The sequence below is a fragment of the Anopheles ziemanni genome, chromosome 2 (genome assembly GCF_943734765.1).
Source record: "Anopheles ziemanni chromosome 2, idAnoZiCoDA_A2_x.2, whole genome shotgun sequence".
Lineage (NCBI taxonomy): Eukaryota > Metazoa > Arthropoda > Insecta > Diptera > Culicidae > Anopheles > Anopheles ziemanni.
In genome coordinates this window covers 65,676,456-65,702,293 of record NC_080705.1, presented here as the reverse complement: position 1 = coordinate 65,702,293, position 25,838 = coordinate 65,676,456, and the positions used below count along the sequence as shown (strand labels likewise).

The 25,838-nt window shown below is 45.7% G+C and overlaps 2 protein-coding genes across 2 annotated transcripts; one reads left to right on the top strand and one right to left on the bottom strand.

Annotated features, from left to right (window-relative positions):
- Positions 1-1,350: 1,350 nt before the first annotated feature.
- LOC131287905 (coiled-coil domain-containing protein AGAP005037) lies at positions 1,351-25,406 on the top strand. The gene is made up of 19 exons (XM_058317001.1): positions 1,351-1,444; positions 3,825-3,875; positions 3,982-4,145; positions 4,187-4,551; positions 4,642-4,789; positions 5,134-5,196; positions 16,603-16,611; positions 16,967-17,054; positions 17,377-17,497; positions 17,582-17,683; positions 19,279-19,433; positions 20,518-20,571; positions 21,603-21,686; positions 21,766-21,828; positions 21,936-22,216; positions 22,296-22,468; positions 22,547-22,729; positions 22,839-22,935; positions 25,359-25,406. Exons 1-19 carry the CDS (start codon positions 1,351-1,353, stop codon positions 25,404-25,406), a joined length of 2,343 nt encoding a protein of 780 aa, XP_058172984.1.
- On the bottom strand, positions 5,427-12,780 carry LOC131287915 (uncharacterized). Its single transcript, XM_058317012.1, has 6 exons — positions 12,541-12,780; positions 8,839-8,986; positions 7,070-7,163; positions 6,697-6,817; positions 6,354-6,578; positions 5,427-6,230 (listed from the first exon to the last, which is right to left on the bottom strand). The coding sequence occupies exons 1-6, from the start codon at positions 12,778-12,780 to the stop codon at positions 5,427-5,429; spliced, it is 1,632 nt and encodes a 543-aa protein (XP_058172995.1).
- Positions 25,407-25,838: the final 432 nt, after the last annotated feature.

Genomic DNA, 25,838 nt, shown 5'->3' with positions numbered 1-25,838 from the left:
TCCGTCGTTGCTCGTGTCGGTGCGGTGTGCGTATTAGCTTTCACAGTCCGGAATCCCTGCGTTCGGGAGGAGTTCCGCCTTGACTGAAAACTGCAACTGCGTGTAAAAATGGTGTGTCGAAAGACAGTGTGGCTCCCCCCGCAAGTCTGGCAACTGAAAACGTTTTGAAATCTGCCGAGATCGAAGCCACCGAGAAAAGGTTGTCCAAAGTACCGACCTGCGTGTGCGTGTGTGTATGCGTTCTTTTTTTTAAATATCTTTTTTGTGGTTTCAAGCAGTAGGCAAGGTACAGGAAGAAGTCGCTCGAAAAGGAAACCACAAAACGACGGTACGTGATACGGCGCTGGTGTGGCCGTCCGGTTGTGTGGATAGGGTTTACCGAAAGGTTTCGTCGGACGCACGGTTCCCCCGAACCAGCGGAAACCCGAAGAGACGTTCCGGTCCGTTGGGTGTAGCTAGGCGTTTGGGCAGAGAATTGATTGCGTTGCATATCCGCCTCCGCGTTCGAACCTGCCGCAGGATTCCCGTGCTGGACACCAGAGCGCTGGAACCGGTCGTCGTCGTCGTAGGGGACGTATACATGTACATGTACGATACTTGGCGTCTGTAGTTGCTCGCCTCAACAGTGTGTGCTCAGGATTTCCCGACCTTAAAAGCAGGAAAATATCGACTGACCATCCCCGAATGACCGAAAAATGAACGCGTGTGTGTCAATATACGCCCCGCCGTGTAGCACCAGGTGCCGTGCGAGGGTTGATTTTCGCTCGCCTCACTCGCAACGAGGGGGTGCGCTGTGGCAAGGATAAGACGAAGGATGTCTAAACTTCCCTGCCCTAACGGCACGCCGGTGTGAGTGTGCGCTCGCGAGTGTGTGTGTAGGTGCGTGAATTTTTTTCCCTTCCCGTTTGAAACAGTGTGTTATTTGGCGAATTGAGTAGCCGAAGCAGTATGTGGCTGCAGAAAAAAAGGTGTTGTACCGTTTCTATAGCATAAGCAAATAGGTACACACCGACGAAGCACAAAAAAAAACATCCTAGTAACCTGTGGTGACAGAAGTGTGTGACAGAAGCAAGATAGATTGGTGACACGGCCCCTGTGTTCCCCCCGGCCCCACTGTGGTGTTTCTCCAGTTAATCCGACTGTAATTGAACAAAAATCCTCCAAGCCTCGCACCGTACCGGATGTTCGGGCGAAACGGACGACAGAAAGAAACAAAAAGGTGAAAGAAACGCGCAAGCAAAAGTGGCAAGAAAAACGGCGGAGTAACCCGCTGGCGGTGAAGCTGCCCCGAAAAAGAAAAGCTCTCCGGGGCCGTAGTGTGAGATCAACCGCAAGACGCACGCTGGGAAAATGCTGATTCGGTGGAAAAGCAAAGATAAAAGCTCATCCTCAACGTCATCGTCGTCGAGCACGTCGAAGAAGAAAAGAAAAGGACGAGACAGCGGTACGTAGCAGCAGCCTACGCAGTAGTCGTTTTTCCTCGTCGTTTTGGATTTTCGGGTTTAAGGTTTTCCCCCTGACAGACGTGGTGGAGTTGCATTGGCCTTTTTTTGTTGTTGGTTTTTAATTTGTCGTCCAGGGTGGGTTTTAAAGAGAAGCACACTGTGATGTCGATGACGAAGAGAAACAAGACGTTTGGCTGCTCGGATCGTCTTCGTCTTCGCGTGCGTGCGTAGGGTGGGGTTTGTATCCTTTTCGCCCAGCGCTGCTTCGTTCCAGAGCAGGGCTCTCGCAAATAAACACAACTACCCACGCACACCGTACATTAGACACACGGGTTTGCCCAATGGGGAAGGAAAGGATGCATAATTTATCCAACCGTTGCCGTTGTCCCTGCATCGGAGCTACGGGCGGCGTAGGCAGCCTGCTGAGTCGATGACAGCCAGCACACGGGGTCCAACCCTCCTCGCGAAAGGGATGAGCCAGTCCTCAAATTCTCTAGTGTTCCAGCCTCAGTCTATCCACACATGTGCACACATACAAACACACACAACAATTATGTAGTGGACTTCGCGAACCATGGGCCGCACCTTTTCCACCAGGCGATGGCACAACAACAACTCTTGTCCGAAAAATTGATCAATGTGCCCATCCATCTCAGCAAGCGATCGAAAACCGGAGTCGGACAATTTCCCCTCAATCACATCACCTTCCTTAGAGGCGTTTAATGCCACACCACCTCTCAACCACCACGACGAAGGGCCGTTCACAACGTTTCGTACAAATGGGTCAGGTTTTCTCAGCCAACCAGCATCGACCCAATAACGATTACGCTGGAACTGTCCAATACTATCAGGGCGGTCTATTAACAATTCATTCATTACTGATTTGGTGGCTCCATGCCCGGAACGTGCCCCATCTATCTTCCCGTGCGCAAATCACGAACACGCAACGGGTTCGTCGACAGATTGCGTGTCGGCGGAAGCACACGACGGAAGAAGCCGCCTTTTCGCAGCGAATCCCCATCCTTATCACTGTTAATTACCATCTCGAGTTGGCTCGAGAAGTTCGGGATTTCTGACTAGGTTGGATCGTTATGTTGATGATGATGTATGTATGTGTTTGTGTGTGTGTGTGTGTGTATGTAAGCGTGTGCCAACCTTTGAGATGAAAGGTTTCCCCCAAAGTTTAAAGGTTAAAAAGCATGGTAATGGTTAAGGCTTCCTTATCAAACGGACGATTTTTTGTTGTTAGAAGTTTGTGTCTGACCGGATGATTATAAAGGATTCATGTTGGGTGGTGTTCTAAGGTGAATGACTTCTTGAGCTGTTTTTTTTGTTCTGCAAACAGCTTTCACATCGCCTCTTATAAATCTGGCAGGATGCTGTAGACCGACTTTAAAGTAGCAGAATAATTGATTCAGTAATATGTACAGTTTTTCAACAGGCATTGTGCAGCTAAATTGCATCAGTCGAAATTTCCAATCTAAACCAAGCAAAACCTGGATATAATTGACATAGCAGCATTTAAATTTATTATTATTTTTCCTGTTCAACTATTCTCTTTTTAGATCTTGAGAAAAGAAAATATTTCATAGACACAGTCCAGTACTCTCTTGTCATGAATTCCGAAAAATACCAGATTCTTACCGGTAAAAACGTCTTCGACCTTTCCATTGCTTCCGAATACTGTAAAATGGTTTTTAACTAGCAAAGCTTCTGAACGGATTGGATTTCAAAATGAAATTTGGGAAATTTTTATTCGGGTTTTTTAATGTTATTTGACAAGTACTGTTTCAATATTTATTTATGCTATTTGTGAATCAAATTTAATAATTAAAACTAACTAAACTAATGTTTATAATTTCTATATACCAATGATAAATTCGATCAAATGTTGATAACTTATCTTTAAACTGAAGTTTATAATTTATGCACACAAATATGAAGATTTGTCAAGATTCACATCTTTATACTTTAATGCCGTCATTTAGATATAGTGGGGTTTCTCATCTACAAACTTAATGATTCTCACTAATTTATCAAAAAAAAAACGTGTTTACCTAACCGACTTACGCCATCCGCATGGCGCGCGAATTTAACTGGCTACATAACCTAATCCCGAACAAAGAACGCAACCGTTAATTGCACGGTATCTCGCAATCCATCTGTGGTCGCGACAGCGTTCCGAAGCGGTCGTCGACGTAAGAGTAAAAGCCGTAATCTCGAAGCGTCGCCGGATGACCTTGTGAAGTCGCTGATTTTGGTAGTTGGAATTCGCAATCCGGTCCTAGATAGAACTAAAACTAGTTTTTTCTGTCGTTTTCGGTTTCGGTTTCGTTGCGTTACTTCTCCAATTCCCGCCGGACGAACTTCAATCTGCAGAGGATGACTGGCAGAATGATAAAAGTAACAGGAATCCGCCGAACGATCAAGGTAAGATGATCTTTAATGAGTTTTTCTTTTTTTGTTGGTTTTCCTGCCCGCTGCCCCGCTGGCCATTCTCGGGCTCATGCTTTGATTTTTTGATCTGACATTTCAGCGATCGATGACAGGCGACGGTCGGCGCGGAGCCGCGAAGATCCCCGGCGGCACACCCTCGGTGGGGATATGCTGCAATACCAGGCCCAGCAGCAGCCTCCCAACATCCAGCGGTCGCTGGAGTTTGAGGTAACCAAGGGCGATCGGCCTTGGAGGAAAAATAGAATGGAACTGACCACAATGACTTCTTTTTCCTGCAGACACCTCAGATGCGCGTCTACACACCGACCAACCAGGGCCCACTGTTCGACGATGATCCGGGCATCATGTCGGAGGCGGAAACGGCCAGCACCGGATTTCGGCGCGGTGGCAAGCAGCGATCATCGCTCCCCGTGGTACGGACGCCGTCGAAGACGCTCGAGCGTCCACTAGGGCTAGTTTTTCTGCAGTACCGCTCCGAGACGAAGCGGGCGTTGCTGCCGAACGAAATCACCTCCATCGACACGGTTCGGGCTCTGTTCGTGCGATCCTTTCCCCGCCAGCTCACCATGCAGTACCTCGAGGGCCCGAACGTGAAGATCTACATTCACGATTCCAGCAAGGACATGTTCTACGAGCTGGAGGACGTTAGGTAAAAGCCGTTTAACCACTCCTCCCCATTCCAGGAGATGGCAGAAACGATTCTATGATATCTTCCCGATTTTTTTTCCTCAAACCGTAGATCGCACCTGCGTGAAATTCGAGATAGGTCAGTGCTGCGGTTGTTCGAATCGAACGAAGTCAGCGCTCCGCAGGTGTTACCGGGTGGTCAGAACATTCCACAGCCTCTTCAACCGGCAGCTATTCCGAATCAGTGGGATCAGGAGCAGGTACGGTTTGGAATTGGGCTTCATTTATGTCAAATAGATCGTGCTGATCGTTTTAGTTTATTGTGCAATGATTAATTGGTCAAAAATATAAAAGGAAAGTGATTAAATATGGGAGACAAGCACACAGCCTCTTCACAGTAGGGAAAAAATGAAGCTTAAGAGAAAATGTTGAATACCAGGCAAACAGAGTGGGTCCTTTAAAGTTGCATGTAAATATAACTTTACTTTATCTACTTTTTTCATCTGATTGGTTTATAGTAAAAACAAACAATGTCAAAGTTGTGCAAAAGAGCGACATTCAATGATCTTATATTTACCATTTAAACTTTCTATCTGTTTTACAGAGTTACTTTAGCGAGCCAGAATTTGATTCGGAGTATCAACATCAGCATATTCACAAAAGCAAGGTAGGTGGACACGACACACAAAAGACTTTTGCTTTGTTTTGTTTTTTTCACTTTTAGTATTGTACATTTATTACATTTATATGCATACAAAACTTGTACACCTCTCACACTTGGGCTATGGCTTCTTAAATACACTATTAACGTACGGGTTGAGGTATTGAATTTAAATATCCATACTGCTTGCGTAACGGTGGTTGCAAAGGGGCTCCCCAACGGGGGGCGTCCAGGCTCTAGAAGTGACCACAACGGGAGGACGCCTTAGCCTGCAGGGCTCCACCGAGCTCGGTTTCCGCGTCCTTCCAGGCGAACACCAGCGCCTTGGCGAACGGTTCCGGTGCACACTTGGAGCAGATGTGCATGACGGCACGGACCTCCTCCTCGGCTGGCTCCTTGTCGTGCTCCCGGATCTCGTCCTCGATGTCCGTTTCGCGTCCCAGCTTGTTCTTGAAGTCGGGCAGACCGAACTCGGCCAGCCCGTCGAAGATGTACTCGCTGCTCTGCAGCAACGATCCGTCCTGCAGCTGGAGGAGCTCTCGTTTCGCTTTGGATGCGTCATCCGAAGGGATTGCCGCGGCAGGCTTCGACTTTCGCGTTTGTCGCTTGAACAGCTTGCGTGGGCTGTTGTCCGTGGGAAGCTGCACGATGGAGTAGGCCCCACCGGAAGGTCCGGAACTGCTGCTATCGCTGGGGAATGCGAACCCTCCGGATGAAGTTGGAGTTCCGATGGAGCTGATGCCGCTGCTCGATCGCGGGAACTGACCGAGCACGTTGTTCGAGACGAGCTGTTCCTGCAGGAACCGCACGCCGGTGCTGAACTGTCCGTTGACGAAGTTCGTCGTGACGGTGGGGGAACCAGCGTTGGGCGGCAATCCCACCGACGGGCTGAATCCGCCGACCAACTGCGACGGCAGGCCCTTGGTCGGAATGCCCAGACTGCCACTGTTCTGCTGGCCACCGCTCTGCGCAAGATTGATCTTTACGCGCGTCGGAATCTGTCCGTTCGCCAGCAGCGGATTGGCCGGTTGCGGTGGAGCCTAACGAGCCGAGAAAAGGTTACCCTAATTAGTATCCTCCGAAATTGGGCGAGTTGTTCGATGATGATTGAGCGCAAAAAAGATGTCGCTCGCCATTCGCTAACGACGATGACGACAACTTACCGTCATCAGGGTCGCCGGCGTCGTGGACGTCACCTCGCCGCCGTTATGATCGAAGTGGTGCACATGGTGATGCTTGTGGTCCCGGTGCGCCTTGCCCGCACTGAGCGCCACCTTGTAGATCTGCACCGCCGTCAGCTCGAAGTGCAGCCCTACGTCCGTCAGCCCCGTGATGGACGGACCGCCGGAGAACAGCGTACCGTAGGGTTGGATTTCGTAATTTACCAACTGCGTGCGAGGAGGGGGAATAGTGATCCTATGATAGTGGTTCCAGAGTTCTCGCGGCTCGATCGCACACGATCACGCAGAAAGTGTCTCAAGGCCGGCATTTCGAGCCTGCACTTACCCGATTGTGGAATCCGCGGCCCACACGCTCCGATTTGATCCACAGCTGCCATTCGCCGGTCTTGCCGTTCCACGAGGCGCACGCGTGGTGCCACTTTCGCATTTTGAAAGGATAGTTCAACCTGTTTCGATGAGATAATATTTGGCGTTCGCCCAAGTGTGTTACTTCTTGGTCTGCTTTTGTCCGGTTTTTGGTTGTTTTACATTTTTTTGTTGTTGTTGTCATTCGCTCACTGTCTATTAATTTCGTTTAAGGTTACATAAAATTACATTCCATCTCCTGCTACCGGTCTCGGCCGAAGAACGGCCCCAAAAGCCAACCAAACCAGGTTGGGTTGCATATACGGGGGTGCCTTTTACCGGCCTGCACTTACCTAAAGAGCGACTGGCCGTGAACGGCAAGGCTGATGAAGCTCATGCCCATGCTGTTGGAGATCCAGAGCTGTATTTCGCGCGGCTCTTTCTCGACTGGGGAGTTTTTATTTTAAACATTGAATTGGTTGGTTCCGTTCCCAGGGCCAGCGTGCGGAGTTAAGGGATTGGATGGTGATTGGATAGCGGGGAAGGGCGGAAAAGAGAGAGAAAACAAAAGGGATAAGTAATCATCGGTGTGTGTGTTTATGGGAGCGTGTAATTTTAGTGGAAATGCGATTAAGGACAATTCGTTCAGTGCGTTGTGGAATCTACTGTTAATCAAGAGATGGTTGTAATAACTTGTTAAGGATCCTCACGGAGCTCACAATGGATCGAAGATGAATTTGGGAGTGATGTCAGAATTGATGAGTTTTCACAAAACGATATCGTTTTTTAAGCGATAGAATTATTCTAATCTATTTCCATGTTTTGACGGTACATTAAACAGGTCGATTTTTCGTTTAAAAGCTAGTTTTGACTGAATAATATATAAATTAAAGTAGACTTGGAATTAGAGCGGCAAAGAGTTACAGATCTGCTAAAAAACAAGAGCAGCAAATTTTTAAAAGATCAATAAATCCATTCCAGTGAATATTTGACAAGGAGATTTATCTAAAAGTCTTAGCTGTATTATTCATTGAATCACTATTAACTGCCTGGAGATGTAATTGGAAACCATACGAGCATAGCGAAGAACTAGGAGTAATAATTCCCACAGTCTTCTAGAAGATACTTCAACAATCGGTGCTTTCGATCCGTTGTCTCCTGAGATGTAATATGAATGTGATTGAATAATTGTTAGGTGCATCATTTTCCGCACCGCACAGCAAACAACCTGAAAGGACAGCGGATTTTCGGGAGTCTGATGTATTTTGGAATTTTCAGCTATCGTATTCTCTGGCGAACTCGTTCAGCTCCTGTATTTCTATGTTGCAATTACAGTTTTGATTATGTCCTATTGTCGGCCAAATTACTTTTTTGCACAGCAAACAACCTGAAAGGACAGCGGATTTTCGGGAGTCTGATGTATTTTGGAATTTTCAGCTATCATATTCTCTAGCGAACTCGTTCAGCTCCTGTATTTCTATGTTGCAATTACAGTTTTGATGTTGTCCTATTGTCTGCCAAATGACTTTTTAGCTTATTTGCTAACACACGACCTCCATCAATCAATATGATTTCAAAATGCCATTCGAAGCCTCTCGAGTGTCCCACTGTGCGCCGGATGGACTCTTGCCAGTATCGAATGGCGCACATTTTGCGCTTTCGATGATGATCGTTTCGCAGAGCTCCGTAATTCCCTTTCGCCGTGCGGCAACCGATTTCCATCGTGATCACCTGCTTCGATCGAAAAATGATGTGATCAGCATGGCATGCTGGTACATTCACCGGCGGCCTGGCTTGGAACTGGGTAGCCTAAATGGAGCCCGACCGCGTGTTGTCATAACGAGAGCACTGGGTGAATATGAAAACGAGAGGTAAACAAAACCGACGAGAAACCTTTTCCTAAACCAGTTTTTTCCCTCCAGCGAAAGGGAGCTTCGGAACGAGACGCGGATGCACTTAACGATGGCGTTGAGGCGCACGCTGCATTCAAATCAATCACTGCGAACCGTGCGAAATGCAACGTGCTGGTGCAGCGTGCGTCCTAATCAATCGGGTGGCCTATGGAGTCTATGGCCTATGGATGGGTGGATGGAAATAATGATCACTACCAGTTGGCGCTTACCTGAGTAGGTGAGGATCGTATGGTCGCCGGTGTGATTGGTGAACCGCATCCACGCGCATAGGGTGAACTGCGAAAGGGCCGGCAGCTTGTTGCCGTACTTTACCGTACCGTCGTGATCGAAGGCATACTTCTCGAAGCTGCATGTGTCCTGTATGCAAAAGATGTAGGAGGTTACTTTTTATATATACCAGACGGTTTTGAAATGTCGTAAATAGTAGTTGATTTATCGTTGGTACGGTAGTTTCTGAGCACCCTATGTTATTTAGGAAGTATGAAATGGATTGTCTTGAATTTGTCGAGCACTTCGAGCAATTCACTATAGAATTGGAGTGTATATAAATTATTGAGATTTTAAGATTTTTTATCATTCGTTTCCTTTTTCTCTATCAATGGTTAATTTTAAAGACACTTCTATGAGCTTGCAAAAAATTGCAATTTTTCCTTTGTTTTGTCGGTAGACAACAGAATCGTATTAATTTTTCAATTATTGTTTTGTAAATGTAATAAAAGTTTACCACCAAAATTTTCTTAAATGCAATATATTGTAATATTTGCTGAACTGCTGAAGCAACTATTTCGGGCATATTGTTGAACAGTGGAACTCCTCCTCCATTCAACCGACAGTTTTGGTAAACATGTGCGCACTATGTTTCATCCTATAAAGCTGGACCCACGTGTAAATCATGGTTGTATATTTACGAAATGTTGTAAACAATTATTATTCCACCTTCAATGTTACCCAAGGCGTTGTTTTGAGGCAAACATGTGAGTGAGTCAGACGAGATTTCATTCTCGGATATTGCCCGCAATCTCCTGGAGTGATTAGTATGTTGTCAGACTCATTTCACAAAAAAGGAGACCAAAAACCGCGGATAATCATGACGCAACCGAAGGCGATCGCTACTTTTCGACACACAAACAAATTATCAATAAGGCAAACGAAGGCCAGCGAAGGGGCACCCCTTTCGGTAAGGGAACTTTCGAGAGGAAATCCTTCCCGCGTGTAACTACACGCAACATGGCCAAAAGGTGAACTCATGAAAAGAAAACACGCACGACCAAAAAGTGCGCCACAGATTTCGCGCGACTTTGCGTTTTTGTACACCTACTAATGAACGATCTTTATGGTTATGGGGTGTCCTTGGAGGAGGAGAAGGAGGCGGGAAAAAATCGACTACCAAGAGGTGACATGTATCGCATGTTGGGGGCTTTGCTGCGAAATTGTGTTGACACCGCGCAGAACAGAATGTTACCACAGAACACCCAATCAGTCAAAGCCAGTTGCTGCCGAGGTGGTGATTTATTGTGTCACCTTTAAATGCCTCTTTCCCCCACCTAGGGTTAGTTTTTTTTTGTAAAGGTTGGCAAATTGTTGTATCCTATTACACCGATCCTATTTCGGAGTTGCGGTTTTTTTTCTCTTTTTGCGACTTGCGGTTCGATCACGGGTTGTCTCATATCCCCTCAACTTTTGATGCAAATTCAATGCAAATCATTTTGTAGCACATTCTACTTCTCCGTCTGTCGAGGCAAATTGACAACAAATCAACCGGCACGATTTGATCAACGAATCGCGATTGGTATCAAAGATCTGGCAAGATCTTGCGCACGCCCCATTCTAAAACCCCTTCTGGCGAAAAGAACGTCTAGACGAAGGCGGTCGAGCGAAGTAGAATGTAAGTTTTCGCACGTGGACGTCGATAAACCTTCGCCAGGATTTGTGACGTTTGCAATGGGCTGTTTGCTTTTCTCCTGCGGTGTCCAATTTATGACTCGATCATTCTTATTATCGGCCGCCCGAGTTGATTCAAGGTTAAGCGCGCGCGCGCTCGCGCGGCTTCGGAATGTCCCGCTGTCGTTGTCCTTGAATGGTTTCTGGTGTCAAGATCTGAAACCTGCCTTAACGTCGTTGCCTACGTCCACCCGTTTCGAAGTAGAGCAGTCGACTACGCATTGACCGTAAAGCGGGGTAAGATAAAAGCATTGGATTAACCTTTCGAACTGGAAACTGTCTAATGCAAACGAACGGTACTATGAATCTTTTTAATGGAATTCTGTTGACCTTTTGTGTCGGCTTTGAAGCTTTAGGTTGAAAATAAAAACATTTTAGGTTATTACTGGTTTTCGTTTAGGCATGGTAAAGTTAAGAATTACAAATATAATGCAATAAATTTGGTTTCAATGCACGGCCATCGTTACACAGCAGTGGTAGTTTTGAATTCGTTTTAAAAACATTTCCTATTTTTTTAAACACTAGGCTTTAAATTATGGTCAAGATGAGAAGTCCACTATTCGAGCTTCTTTTTTGAATATTTTAAACCTGGTTGAATATTTTCCGAGCAAAAAATCCGGGTTTTGTTTAGAATTTAAAATTGTACCGACAAAATATTTTTTCATTTGTTTGTTGTTCAAAGATTTCTCAGTTCCGCTGCTTCTGTTTTGTGAATTTGTTGACTACCAAAAGCAAGCAACATTGATTACTTGACCCAAAAACAAAACAACAAAAAAATCATTTTCTCGCAATCATTAAATTGACACACTCTCTTCTCGATAATTGAATAAAGTTTTCCCCCGATTCGCGTATATCGGGGTAAAGTTTACCAAACCAGGTGAAAATTGTTTAATTAGATAGCGCGATCCACGAATTATTGCACACGCCCTCTTCGCGAGAAAGTGTGCCCGAAGCGGTTGGTTAACATTGCAATTTAAATTGATCAACCTCTTAGCGTCCATGCCACCCCGCTCTTGTCGGGTATGTCTGGTTTTCTGTTTTTTTTTTTGCTTACGAATTCGTACCGTTTATCCAGTGGATTGTCGAAGAAATTTTGAAACATGACACATTTCCGCCTCGTGTTGTTAGCGAAACAAGAAACGGGGGGAAAACATCGAGGGTGGACGACACGGAACGATGTGTGTGTGTTGGAAATTGTAGCGTGCTCATGTGCTCTATTAATTTTGCACTTGTGCACCGAGTGCCGCCACCTTCGTCCTTCGGTCCCAGCCTCTTCGCCACGTTTGACGAGCATGACATGCGATGCGCCGCCAAGCCATGCCAAGCCAGGCCGCCGTTTTTCCGCGGCCGTTCCTTGCGACATTAAACGTGTGTGTCGGCCCGTATGTGCCGTCGCTCAAAACGCAGGCAAACGGAGGCGGTGGCATAGATTGCAGGTTGTGTTGCAATGCTCTAGGTCTGGGATGGATTGGATCTCGCTCGCTCTTTCTCTTCCACAGCCCATAGTTATGCACGACGGGGGAAGTCAAACGCCTGTGTTGTCGCAAAACCTCCGGCCCGGTGTGCATTACATCATGTATTTTACGCTGATTTTTCGCCAGTACGCGCCACTACGCCACCTCGTTGGAGGGGTCGGACGAATAGTCGCGGTTTGCCGGAAAAAAAATGCGCCAATGCGTTTTTGGTTCGCGCGCGAGCCCGCCAAGATGTGAGCTCTGTGGTTTAAGTGTTTATCATGAATGACAGCTGAGGAATCGATCGATCGAGGAAAGCAAATGGGCGGAAAGTCGACGACGACAAGAAAATGGGGGAAGGAGGTAACACTGGCTGGCACTTAAGCCGATCGCGTAAGCGATGGTTCGATCATACGCTTTGCAAATGATTGATCGTGATCGTTGGACGGCGCAAATGAAAGCGAAACAATCCACGGAAAAAGCAGCCAACGTTTGTCACTAAGAAGAACTACTTACATCACCGGTTTCATGGAAGGCGGCCAAGAAATCTTCGGATCCGGTTAGAATTCGCTCTTCGGAGGATCCGACTCCTTCCGGAAGTAGCAGCTTCGAGCCACCTCCAACTCCGGATGAAGCGCCCAGCGAAGGGAAATGGTTACCATGGTAGGTGGTGACCGTTCCCTGCGGGACAGCGGATGTGCACACAATAAGGCAGCCTAACGCCGCTAAAAACACCGACGATACGCGGGACGCCATTTTTCGAAAGAGTGACAGTCACGAGCACATACACGGTTGAGCGAGGATCACACGACAGATCACAAAGTGAGTTAGAGTTGTTGGTTCCAGGAACTTCCTGGTCTAGGCTGTTCCTAGCTCTCGTCCCCTGTCAAACAGTCCTCACGAACGGCTAACTCCACTGATGTACGTCTGAATTCTCCAAATGTTCACACGGCATACGCCGGCTCACGAGCACCCGATTGAACTTCACGACACCGTGCACGAACTTCAACTGACGCCAACTTCTGGACAGTACCTCGCACGAGGCCTACAGCAACAACGCGGCTACCGCTACTCCTACCGCGATGTGGACCGTTGGTGAAGGCTCGCTGGTGAAGGCTTGGAGCATGCTTTTGGACTGTCGCGCGGAGATGGAAACCAGACTGGACCAACCACAACAACAACAACAATGATGAAAAAAAACATTCCGCCCAATATTCGTAATTCAGTCGCGCCGGCGAGTTCGGAGGGACTTCTATGCTGTGCATTGGGGTTTTCCCACCCCACCCCCCAGTTGTTTGTTTCTTGGTGACCGTAATGTCGCTCGCACAACCCCGGGGATGATGCTGCCGGCGACCGCCTTTTCTTTTTCGGCGAGATCGACGGTTCCTCCTAAACTTTCGCCTCGGACGGACGTCGAACTTCTCGAACTTCTCGAACTCGTTGTCTCGAGACCACATTGTGCGGGGGGGTGGGTTGCCTTGGTGTGGCATAGTAATGGTATAATAGTAAGCAATGGCTCTTCAGGCGCCAACCGGTGGTGGTTCGCGTTTCGCTTCCTTACTGCGCGCGCACACCTTTGATCGGCAGTTGGACCCCGCGAACGTTTGGTTCGAGGACTGGAGCGGGTTGTTGGAGTTCCATAAACGTTGTTGGCAGCGGGCAATTAAATGGTACCATGGTCATTCGTGCGAAGAAATGGCCGAATGTCTGGCAGCGGTAGGACGACGATGGCGTGGGCAACATTTCTGCACCAATCGAACAATTGTTATATGCACTCGAAACCGTGTCGCGCATTTATTGCCATCTAATCACTCGATATATATTGTTTTGTTCGATTGCAACATGTTTCGACGCTTCGTGTAACTCGTTTCATAATGGCGTTTTGCTGGCGAACCAACAATCGATCACATATTTTTCTGTGAGAACCGAATGATTTAATTACTTTGTTGTTTTTATCTGCATGAGATGAAATAAGGCTCTCCCTTGAGAGTGTAAGGGTTGGGAAAAAAAACCTTGATCAATCCTGTTCCTCAACCAATGCTGAAGCCCTTGACTGATACCGATCGCCGCCCGCCAGTAGCCCTCTGCCGTGCCGAAGCATGAGGTGACTAACCAGTCCCGAGTAATGGGACCAAATTGAAATTAACTTGCGCCAGTAAATCATTGGTCCAAATCGGGCGTTTAGATAGTTGCAAGTAATTTCTTAAGGTGTTGCCCGTGGGTGTATTGGAAAAAATAAAAGTATAATAAAAAAATCCCATTAGCTATCATAAGCCCAACCCCTAGCTGGTTATCAATCCCAGCGGGTGGCTCTAGTGGCTCGCTAGAGAGTAGTAGCCACTAACACTTGAGGCCGCCACTTTGAAACAGGTATTGGCTACTTAGTCATAATGCGCCTGTCCGGATTGTACCGGGGTGGGCTGCGGGTTGGCCACCTGAATGCCCGCAGGCCAATCCCCCGTTTGGCTGCCCCCTGGTGGAAGAAGGTGTAAATCTTACATACAATGACGCCACGCCAGGAAAAAGCCACACGGCGGTCGTTGTTTTGCCTAGACTTTTGCGCGAAATCATACATAACCGCATTAATAACCGGCACCGGAGCGGCCACAAACGGACGCCGGGTTAGCATCGGCATAATGCGCGGGGGGGATGTTGCATGGGGTGAAATTAACCGGCAGTATGCGGTGGTATACATACACATACACACACACATACATAGAAATACTCTCACTATCACTGCAACTCCGCGCCTTACCAAGACGCCAGAATCGATCGTCGTCGATCGTGGAAGAAAGGAGCACTGATCATGAACGATGGCGCCAAGACTCTCTCGGAGGGTGGCGATGGTCCGTCGGATGGAAATGCTGCGCGGTTTTCGGAGCGGAAGGGGCGATCGACAAATACGTTATGCAATGTGAGCGGAGATCGACAACAAAAACAACATCCCCGGGCGGCGCAGGGGGAAAGACAAATTCCTTCCAACGCTTAATGCCTCATTTTGTCCAAATATTGTATTTTATGGATTAACATTCCCCTGTTTCCTGAGTAAAACTATAATTTGTGACACATACCTAACTGAGACATTTTAATTACATACCAGAAGTGAACGAGATTTTAAATGTGGTAATCCCGGTTGTTTAGAAAAATTAATTGAAAATCACTATGGAAACTAAAACCATGTTTCCACTTCCACGAAAACTCCAGGATGCACTGCGATACGGTAACACACGGTATTTAATTGGAGAGTGAATTCGATCCGATCAACAATTGTGTGATATAAAGTGATCGATCGGCGGAGCTAACGAGAAGGAAACTGTGCGGATGAGGAGCAGAAGAAGAAAGTGAAGTTGAAATTAATATATCCTCGTCAGACGAAGAGATGCTGTTTATAGCACTAGCGGACGGCCAGAAGACAGGTGGTTGTTGGAACCACCCATTTCGCTAAACTTTTTAGTGCGCCATGTTGGAAGAAAAGATTGAAGATGGTAATTAATGATGCGTTGATCAGCAGCAGATGATCGGACAGCTCGCGTCCGTTCCGACTGGAAGTCGTGCTCGGGAACCACCGCAGACGGTAGGAATTGAGTTTCAAACGCCACCCTACCCACGCTTGCCTCCCTGTCCCGGCAATATGTAGGTCGCACATAACCCTACCGGAGACCCTTGATGTAACTGCCGTGTTTTTCATTCCGTTTGTTGAATTATGTACCGAACAATCGACCGGAACGAGAGATGGACTGTGTGACGACGTTTCGGGCGGTCGTATCGGGGCGACGATGTTTATGATCGAACACCTCACCCCAGAAGGGGTTGGGGAAACGTAAACGATGAAAATAATAACAATCAAACCAGGCGTGTGCTCGACTGATCGCGATCGTTAACTCGTCACGTCACGCGGTTTGGCGCGGAGTGGACCGATTTTTGAACCCTTTTTCACTTTTCATGCCGAGCGCGATTTGCAACGCACACGACGCAGCCTGTGGCAGTGTTTTGCAGTTGTTTCGTGTTCCCGATGCAAATTTTCGCCTTTTCCCAACTTGCTCCCTCACGAAGGGGATCCCCACAGAGGAAACCGGCCGTTGCGAAATGGTGGCCCAATTTTTGTTTTTTGTTATCTTCTTTCGTGGCTTTTCACTTTCTTCGGTGGGTTTTAATGTTCCCCAATTCAGGACACTTATGCTGCACGCATCTGTCTGTGTGGAAACCCGGCTACACGTACGCCTGACCGAGGTTGGGCTTGCCTTTCTACCCCCAAACACGTATTATGGACCATGCGGTGTGTTCCAGTGGTGACTTCTTTTCTTAAATGAGAGCACATCAAAGTCAGTCACCAGAAGAGGGCAAGGGTTTGCTTTGTGGTATCCATTCGGACGGTGGAGGCTCGAGGGGGACGGTCTGCACACGTAATAGCCTCTAAGTGGCCGGTAAAGGCAAGATGCACTTTATCGTAGCCCTAGGTCTGCTGCGTGCGTTACTGTTGCTCATCTTAGTGTGACTACGCTGCGGAGGGCCGTCTCGGTGGATTGACTTACATTTGAAGCTGAAGCTGTTGCCTAAGGCAACGCTGGAACCGGGAAGATTGGTATGGTAATGGTCCGACGGCCGGTTGGGGAACTGCAATAGACAGTATCGTTTAGTTACGATCTTCATACCATAAAAGAATTATTGCTCGTTTGGTCTACGTTTGTTCATCATGCGACGAAGACGTTTTATGTTAAATTTAATTTAACTCTTATTACACAGAATCGCTTGTTTTAGAGCTCTGGTCATGTCTCTAATACATTAAATTGATAATTGGGTACATCGTGCCCATCTTGTGCTATTAGGAACAGAGAGTTCAGGTGTTGGCAAATAGTTTAAATTTGCATTTTCGCATTTTGTTCAACAGAATGTTTTTCGCTAATGTTTATGAATTTGTTTTTATGTCTTTGTTTTCCTACAGCAACCAACGAAAACTCCCTATTATGTCGGTACGACCCAGACGCTACCCAGAGGAATGTATTCGGACCGCGGCAAGGGTGGTGCGATAGGTATGTGCCTGTTTATGAAACTGGTCAACGCCAGCCTCAGCGACCAGCTTCAGGGGATGATCCAACGATTTACCACCGTCCTTTCTTTCATTTCCCTGAACCCGCGCAGGAGTAGCATCGAAGCCGATCCGTTCGTACGGTTCGCGGACTAACATGGCGGCTCCCATCCCCTACACCACGGAGCAGCTGTACAACATTCCAGGTATGCGCATTCGGATTCGCTACCGGCGCGGATTCGGTAATCGCTCATCAAACATCTACTTTGGTTTTCTTGTTTTATTTTTTTTACTTTACCACACACGTCAAACGTCAACCCAAGCAGATGGATACATGAGCTCGCCGGAACGGAGCGGAGCGTCGAGAGGAGCGTACGAGGAGCCTTACTATAGCCAATACGGTACCCGTTCCGCGACCGTGACGCCGATTATCGACGAAGAGCAGGGGTACTTACGATCGGACCGAGAATGCGTCGCGAATATTCGGTAATCGATCGGCACTAATTCTTCATTTTTCCTTCCAAACGCCAGGGATATCTCGATCGCGGACGATCAGTACGCCATGTACGGGGTGAAGAATGTTGGACGGATCCCACGAGTGCCACCAAACCAGCTGTACGACCACACGACGAGGTAAGTCCCGTGCCCCAGCCCGACGCCCACTTGTTCGGGTGTTCGATCAGCTGCTTCCGGGAGGCTCCACGTACGCTTCGGCGAACGCGATCAGCAGCCGCTGCAGCTGGTCCACGTTGTACGCATCCAGTGGGACTCCCGTGTCGTCGGTTGTTACGTAGGGCCGGGCTGTCTGACGTTTGCGTCGCATGAACGGCTTTCGCTTCTTGACCGCCGACCCGAGCGTTCCCGTGCCGGTGATGGTGGGATGATAGTAGGTTGTTCCTGTGCGGTCCGAAGAGAAGACCGAAAACGCGAGTTACGGTTAATAAGGAAACGGTGTGGCACTCCGTTCTGCTCCGGCAGTCACCTTTGCTTTTGATCGCCTGTACGATCATGCACAGCAAGTAGCCGGCGAACGCGAGAAACGCCAACCCGGTGATACTGATTTGGAAGATCGTTTGAACTTTGGACGGCTTACTGTTCCACGGTTCGACACCGGACCTCCTGGCGAAGAAGATAAAAGCAGAGCCACATCGGGGGATGTGGTTTTTTTGCGGTTGTGCGTTTCGGAAATCAAAAAAATAAAAACACTTTTAAATACCGCACCTTTCCGCCACGTTTTCCATTTTCAATGGTAATGCGAACATATTATTAGCCCGCCCATTACCATCGCCACCCGCGCCGGTACCGCCGTCGGGTAGGTCGCGTGCTTCCACTGCCGGCCGGTCGTCGGTTTCGTTTGCGCTCAAGAAGAAGTTAGTCCGCAGCTCGCCCATCGTCCGGCGCAGCTGAAGCAATCGGTCCATCGGTAGGCCCTCCAGGTAGTGGTAGTCGTTCCACCGGAACTGACCACCGTCGTACAGCAGACCATCGTGTCCACCGGGAGTTGAATGTTCGCCAAAGGCCACCTTCACAACCGTCAGCGTCGTGATGGTGGCAGCTAAAAGAGCTATATTTCGACACCGGACACTACTTCTTGCCATTAAGAGCTAGTAAGATAACACACGCAGGTTTGGCCACGGTGAACGTTCTTTTTTGTTTCACCAATTTCAAATGAGGGTTTTTTTTCTCTCCCAGAGTAGCGTGAACTGAACAAAGTGCCACCGAGTTTGATGATGACGCTCCGCTTGGCTCCGGGGCTTGTAATGAAATGCACCACTCGAAAAGACTCGAGGGAAGTGATTTTTTGTCGCTGCGTATCGCTTCGCTGCCCGGTATCGCGACAGAAGGGTGTACCTCATGGGAACTGGAGCGAAAATACATGATGGATCGAGAAATGTAATACCCCTCAGCACAGTGTCAATGCATTTGAATTAGTGTCTTAAGTTTTCCATTACTTTGATTATTTTACTTCTTTTTCTGGCTTGCATACGGTAATTTTATTTTACAGATTACTGGTTTCGTGGAAGAATTATGAATTTCGTTTTGGTAAAAGTACTTTAATCGTAACTTATCCTCTTACTGTCGGACAACCTCCCTCCTTCACCTCACTCGATATGGATGCATTGGCACCGACGCAAAGAAGCGAAACGCAATGTCACCCGAGCCATTAAACTACACCTTCACACTGAGTGCTGACTTTCCATCTCACATCCTTCATCCATATTCCGTAGATCGGAGGACCTGCACAGAATACGCGTTGAGCATATGGAGCGCCAGCTGGCAAACCTCACCGGACTGGTGCAGAAGGCGCTTACCCAAAACCCTCAGCTACCGCTAGTTAACAACAGCCCCAATATTCTAAACATCCCTGGACAATATCGCAACGGTACGTATGCGTTAGCCTGAGTTAAAGTTGTGTTCTCTTTTTTTCTTTTTTTGTTTCAATTCCGATACTTCCCCGGCCGTTAAGTTTGTCGCAACATACGAGCTATCGCTTCCGGTCCATATATCTTCTGCAATCAGGCTGATCAGTTGCTCTCCTGATCTTCTCGAACAAGGCCTCATCCGTCGTAAACAAGGCCGATCGACAGGAACGTGCTTCGCGTTGCTTTGCATTTATCAGCATCTTCTAATGGTTTCGTTCGAGCTGTTGCGGTCCACCAAAACCATAGCCATATGTTTGTTCAAATTGTGCTTGTTACGTGTGTTTTGAGCCGGTTTTGCATATACTTAGCTTGGTTTTGAACAGTTGACGTTTGCTCTTCTTGCGATTGACTAGCTGTATCGGTAACTTGAGGCCGCGCATCGGTCTGTTCTTCATACGGTTGTAATTTTATTGCTTGCGCTCGGTAACATTAGCTACATCTGACCATGCATCGCTGGCAGACGCCCTGGAATCTCATGGTTACGCTCATGGCGTTACCCAACAAGCGGCTTATGTTCTGTCTCTCAGCATCAAATTATTGTTGTTACCAGTTTTCATCGTCAATTTTATTCGAAACTATCCGCAAACGGGGTGGAATCATGTTTTTCTTTTTAGTAGTACTGTTTCGTATCAAGTATGTGTCAAACGAATGGAACCAAGTGTAGGTTTCCAGTATCTCACAGTAATGTACAGTTGAAACCGAACCGAAAGGTAGTAGTTATTGGGTTTTTGAAGCGTACGGTTACTAGCTATACGTGTGTGTGTGTGTGTGTCGTTTTCTAATCTTTCGATAAAATGGATAAGAGTATCAAGCACATTTGATTCACAGTAAATATCATCAATGATCATCCCATTTTTCAACGGCTTTCATCATCTCGTCCGCTTCTTGTATCTTGTCTTGTTTTCTTCGCCACACTAAACTCATCCAATTCATGTGTGTTTCGATCTGCCTTTGTTTTACTTCTTACCAAAACGAACCTCATCATCTCGTCACCATTGCGCAATGAACTAACAAACACTAATCATTTAGCTGAAACTACTGGAGATGGTACGGTTTGCACGCGCGAAAAACCACCAAAATTGGGAAAATCAACATGTCGTAAGTTCATTCTTTCAAGCAACAACTAACTGCCCTAAAGCTTCCCCAAAATCTTTCCTCCGACACTTTTCTTCTCCACCTTCCTCCAACCCGGGGGCACGCGTTAGCACAGCCCAAGGCTACACCACACGTCCACGTCCAATACCACCCACTTCTTTGCTACTGCCACCAGTTATTCCGCCAACCAGTAACCCAACCATTAACCATACATGATTCATCTGTTTTCACCTCGTAATATCAATATGCTTAACACATTTGTTCTTGTTTCGAATTGCGTCATGCTAGTAGTTTTATGTGTTTGTTTTTTTTAGAAAGTAATTGACTTTAGAGTGTTACAATCCGGGAGGTGCTTTCAAGTAAGCGAAAGTACGTATCGGATAATTAGTATGATTCGAGCCATAAGTATTTTGTATAAAGATTTTTTTATTGTATAGAAAACGTATTGGTGTGCTTTGAATCATGTTCGGTAACCGCTTTCGTAAAATAGATAAAACGGACAATCAAATCAAACTTATGATAAAAACTGAAATATTAATATTTGGTTTAATTTGTTCACAAGTGTAACAAAAGTTAATAATCGAAATTAGAAACTGTATATACTCTATTATAGTGGTAGGAAACTTCTATCGTTTGTTATGGAACAGTTTGCAATGACAATAGATTACTTTAGAATATTAAATCAATCCTGTTTAAATAAAAAATCGATATACTTTTATATTCCATTTATTTTTCCTCTCTCTCTCTGTTATATTAAGTAGCATGGTTAGCCACTTATTACCAGCCATTTTGCAACCGTTTTAAGAGAATAAAATACCCTCAGATACCTATTAAAGCTTACTTATGTTATACCATCAACATTTCGGGATGCCGTCCTGTGCCGGATTCCGCTAAGTTTCGTGTCCTACTCTTGAATGTTGCGGAAAGCAATCTTTTCCTCCTTTTATTCTATACCCATTTCTAAGCTTCTGGAAATTGGATATCGTTCGCCCAACTGCTAGCTGAACCCGTTGTGTTTTTACTTTCATTCGCAGATAAATCGGTTTCGTTCGAAAAATCCGTCTCGTTCAGCGACGACATTCAAGGTGTGCCAAAGTCCCACAGCCCGCAGCATTCTGGTACGTCGGATTGGGGTTTGTTTTTTTGATAGTTTGCAGGTGTTCTTACTAGGGTCGTTTATTTCTATCTTTCCTACAGCTGATACGAAACCGCCAAAGCCAGCGATAAAATCTTCCACCTTACCTAGAACTTCATCTCAAGGTGGGTTTTTTTTTCTACCGGTAACCGAAAGGCGGCTTGTATTGGTTGTGGAGCGTACTGCTACGCACCTATTACTAAAGATGTTTTAAAACTGTCGTTACATACAGAACGTGACCGCCTGAAACCTCCACCGCCGCCGAAGCCACTGGTGATGATCGCGAGCAATCAGTATCGGACCGATCTGACGCTTGCACCGGAAGTGTACAATCAGCTGCGCGGTCTGCAGAAGAAGGCGATGGACCTCCGCACGGAGGTGCGCACGCTTCGCCGGCTGACGCAAACCCAGGCCGTTGCCGTGCGCGAAGACATCAAGGATACGTTTATGAGAATACGTGCCACACTGCTATCCAATACCGGATTCGTTTGGGGTCAGGGCGATAAGGAAAGGGTACGTACATAGTTTATCTACCAAATTTTGAAAACCACACAACCGAGAAACAAGTGATCATGATACGCTCATTTGACAGACGAATCTCACCCGAGAGGAGGAGATTTACAAACAGGAAGTCATTCGGTTGGAAAAAGATCTGGCCGACCTAGAATCGTCCGTAGAAGGCCTTCGGGGGGAGGTGATCAACAGAAGAACGCGCGTCAATATGGTTGCCGTCGAAGACATGGCGCTAGTTCTTAGTCGGGCGAGGTAAGATCAGCCACATTTGCGTTTCGCACAGCGAAATCTAATCGCTACGATCTTTCCCTACATCTTTTCATTCCAAAGTAAAACGGTAGCCGAGTTGAAGATGCGTTTCCCCGTCTTGCAGCAGGGGCTACGAAATTTAATTTCCAGTGAAATGGAGCGTGTCTGCCGGGAAGAAGTTTTCCTCAAAGATGAACCGGATCGGCTGGAAAATGCATTGAGGCGATGCAAAAAGCTAACCGGAACGTTGGTAACGCTCAAAAGGTAAATACAACCTCGCGTTACTTAACCCTGGTCAAACTTAACGTTTAATTCAACGTCCTTGATTCCCGTCCTACCTTCCCAAACCTTCCTTTCTTCTTTTCTTTTTTAGACTTGCGAGCGTACAAGAGCAACGGCTACCCATCCCCGACACGACGGCAACGGACGAAACGGCCAAACCGCCAGAAACACATACCAACGTAAACAAGGTACTTATCAGTGCGACACTAGTCTACTTCTTAGGAACACTTCTATCCCTTATCTTAAAAACTAAAAAAAAACAGCAACAATAGCAAACTAAAAACCGAGTATAGTTAATACCATTTTGAAGCTGTCCATCGCTATTTGTTTTGGGTTACGTTCTCTTCTGTTTTTGGTTTCACTTAACAACTGTTTGTTATACGTTGGTTCTATTTTGCTTTCTTGTTACTCATTCTATTGTTCCTATTAGTATTCTCTTAATGGCAAGTTGTCCTCGAATCTCTTTCTCTATCTTTTTATCCCTTTGATTCTTACTGTTACTGTCACTGTCATTGTCTGTCTGAAATCCTTCCTATTAGCTACTTTTTGACTTTCAGCCTGATTCTACTGCTCTCCGATTGTTGTGTGCCCGGTTACGTCTACAGTCACTGGGGTCTCGATTTATTTCCGCTCCCGGCATGCCACTTTTAAGCTCCTCCAATAAACGGATGCAGTCAGCATTGATATCCCTTGACTTAAACAATAGTTATCTTTCTTGTGTAAACAACATTGCAAGCAATATTTCATGTTCAACTTCACTTAACCTTTTTACCGAAAAGGCCTTCTATGAACCCGGTTTAAGCAGGGCATTTTGAAAGTAAATTTAAATTGATTTCCATTAAAAATTGAGCTAAGATGGCACAATTTTTTTTTGGTAGAAAGTTGTATGATTACAACAATATGAAAGCTGTTCAAAATCTAGATTGTTTGTTTTTTCCTTTGCTGTTGTTTGGTTCTTGTAGATATTGTTAAAACGTTAACATATAGTTACATATGCTTTTTGCGCTTTGCAGCTTTCACTTCCACCTTCATATTCATGTATTCACTCATTATTTCATTTTTGCAGTCATTGGTTATGTTATAGGAGAACCTCTCACCTCGTCTTACATAAGCTTGTATGCTGCTTACAATTATGCTTTCTAAATTGATTTTCTGTTAATATGTGTAGTTTGTTATCCTTTGGAGATTTTCGTCTTCTTATAATTCGCACGTGCGATATTGTTGTCGCTCTCACAGACACCATTGGTGAACAAGTAGTTACTTAAAAACTAAAATGTAGAAACCATTTACAAGTCTTTAAAACTAAACGTAAATAAAAGAATACACAATTAAAATATGCATTGTACATAGTAGACAAGTGGACAAGTAGTTTTGAGTCTACCTTTGCATATGGTTAATATGTATGTTTTACAATTGCGTCGCATATTTAACCGGGCTTTAGATGATAAAATTATACAACCCATTAATAAATTCATATTTCGAATTTTCGTATTCCACGGATTTAAAAATATAATCCTTGATACCATAATTGAAGCATTAATGAAATGATGTTTTCTAACGTACTTTCTCTCCATGATACAGTTTTGAACTGCTTGTCAGTACGATAACATAGCTAAAACCATTCCTTTTCAAATATTGCATATGTGATTGCACTTTCATACTTTGCGCAACGTATCCCATATATGAAGTTAACAGCTTTTCTGATTGATTAGCATTCTTTTGAACTAATAATTTTCTTCTCCACGAATAAATTTATCGCCTAAGCAATGATGTCCACATAGATAAAAACAAAATCGGATCAATTGCTCGAGGTGCCTTCGTGTTCTTCACTTACGTCCGCTACATGTCCCTTCTTCCCAATCACCTTATGATCATATCTTTTCAGCACAGGTTTTTAAAGATGTTTCATTTAATTTTTCAATAATCGTGCCATGTGTTAGTTTCTTTTTTAATCTTTTCTATGTTTCATTAACTTTTGGTTCTTCTGGGTTCCAATATATATATAGATGAAATAATCAGCAATAAATAACTCGAACACCATAAAATATCGAACATTATAAACTCCGTAAAGAACAACTAGCCTAACGAACATATTCGACCCGGCTGGGCCCAGCATCGACGGGCTCAGTTCAACTCCGTCCCACCAGAAAAACGCATTCCGAACTCATTCCACTGCCTTCACATTTCCAAAACCGTTGAAAACCCTGCACCAATTCATTCAGTTTCCATTTCCTCTGCTCTCTGTCTCTTTTTCATTCTCTTTTGCTTTCCCTTCTTTGCTCTTTATTCAATGTCTTTCCTTCTCTATGTGTATATTTTTCACTTGGCCATTTTCTTTTCTCAAATCCTTTCGTTTTCAACATCCTTATACTGCGTCCCGAAGCTAATGGAAAAGTAAATTTCCAATTCAATCCTCCCACGGAGTCTCCCAGTGATATTGCATCGCTTTCCAAAACGATCGGCTATGTTGTTCCACCTCTGATATTCCTTCTTTCCAAACACATGCATTACAACCTAAATCATCTTGGTTACCCGCAACGAACCCACAAATTCACACTTTTGTGACGAATTGATGCTAAAACATGCATTCATATAATTTTGTGTTTTATAGTTCAACTGGCGATGGAGTTCTAACTTCAAAGAGGCGATCAATGAGTAAATTATGCTCCTACTTAAATAATCAACAACAAAACAATAGTTTTTTCTCGTTTTGTTTTCTTTCGAAACGTTTTTTCCTTTCTATTCCTCTTTTCTTCTGCGTTTGTTTCACGAATGTCCCGTATGATCAAAGAGCAATAGCAACAGCAGCAACAAAAAAAGTGCATATGTATCAAAATCTTTTCACCAAAATCAATCGTTTTTCCTTCTTTCTTTAAAATTAATCTCTTCTCAATCATCACCGCCTTCCTCATTCACACCTACACGTGACTATTTCTTCTCTCGCCATCTCACCCATTGGTCGTCTGTTTTTCTTATCTGCTGGATTCTCACAAAGGCACACTTGCATTTAAACTATGAAATTCCCCAGCATCCAGTAACACACATTACACACTAGTTTATGATAATGAAACGATTGAGCTGTTTTGCTCCA

Excerpts from the sequence above, each read along its gene's own strand:
- LOC131287905 (XM_058317001.1), top strand. The coding sequence starts at position 1,351 with ATGCTGATTCGGTGGAAAAGCAAAGATAAAAGCTCATCCTCAACGTCA. Across the intron at positions 17,055-17,376 it reads CGGCAAGGGTGGTGCGATAG|ATGGATACATGAGCTCGCCG; the intron begins GTATGTGCCTGT and ends CAACCCAAGCAG. Across the intron at positions 17,498-17,581 it reads ATTATCGACGAAGAGCAGGG|GGATATCTCGATCGCGGACG; the intron begins GTACTTACGATC and ends TCCAAACGCCAG.
- LOC131287915 (XM_058317012.1), bottom strand. The coding sequence starts at position 12,780 with ATGGCGTCCCGCGTATCGTCGGTGTTTTTAGCGGCGTTAGGCTGCCTT. Across the intron at positions 8,987-12,540 it reads CCTTCCATGAAACCGGTGAT|GACACATGCAGCTTCGAGAA; the intron begins GTAAGTAGTTCT and ends TTTTGCATACAG. Across the intron at positions 7,164-8,838 it reads TACGATCCTCACCTACTCAG|TCGAGAAAGAGCCGCGCGAA; the intron begins GTAAGCGCCAAC and ends AAAACTCCCCAG.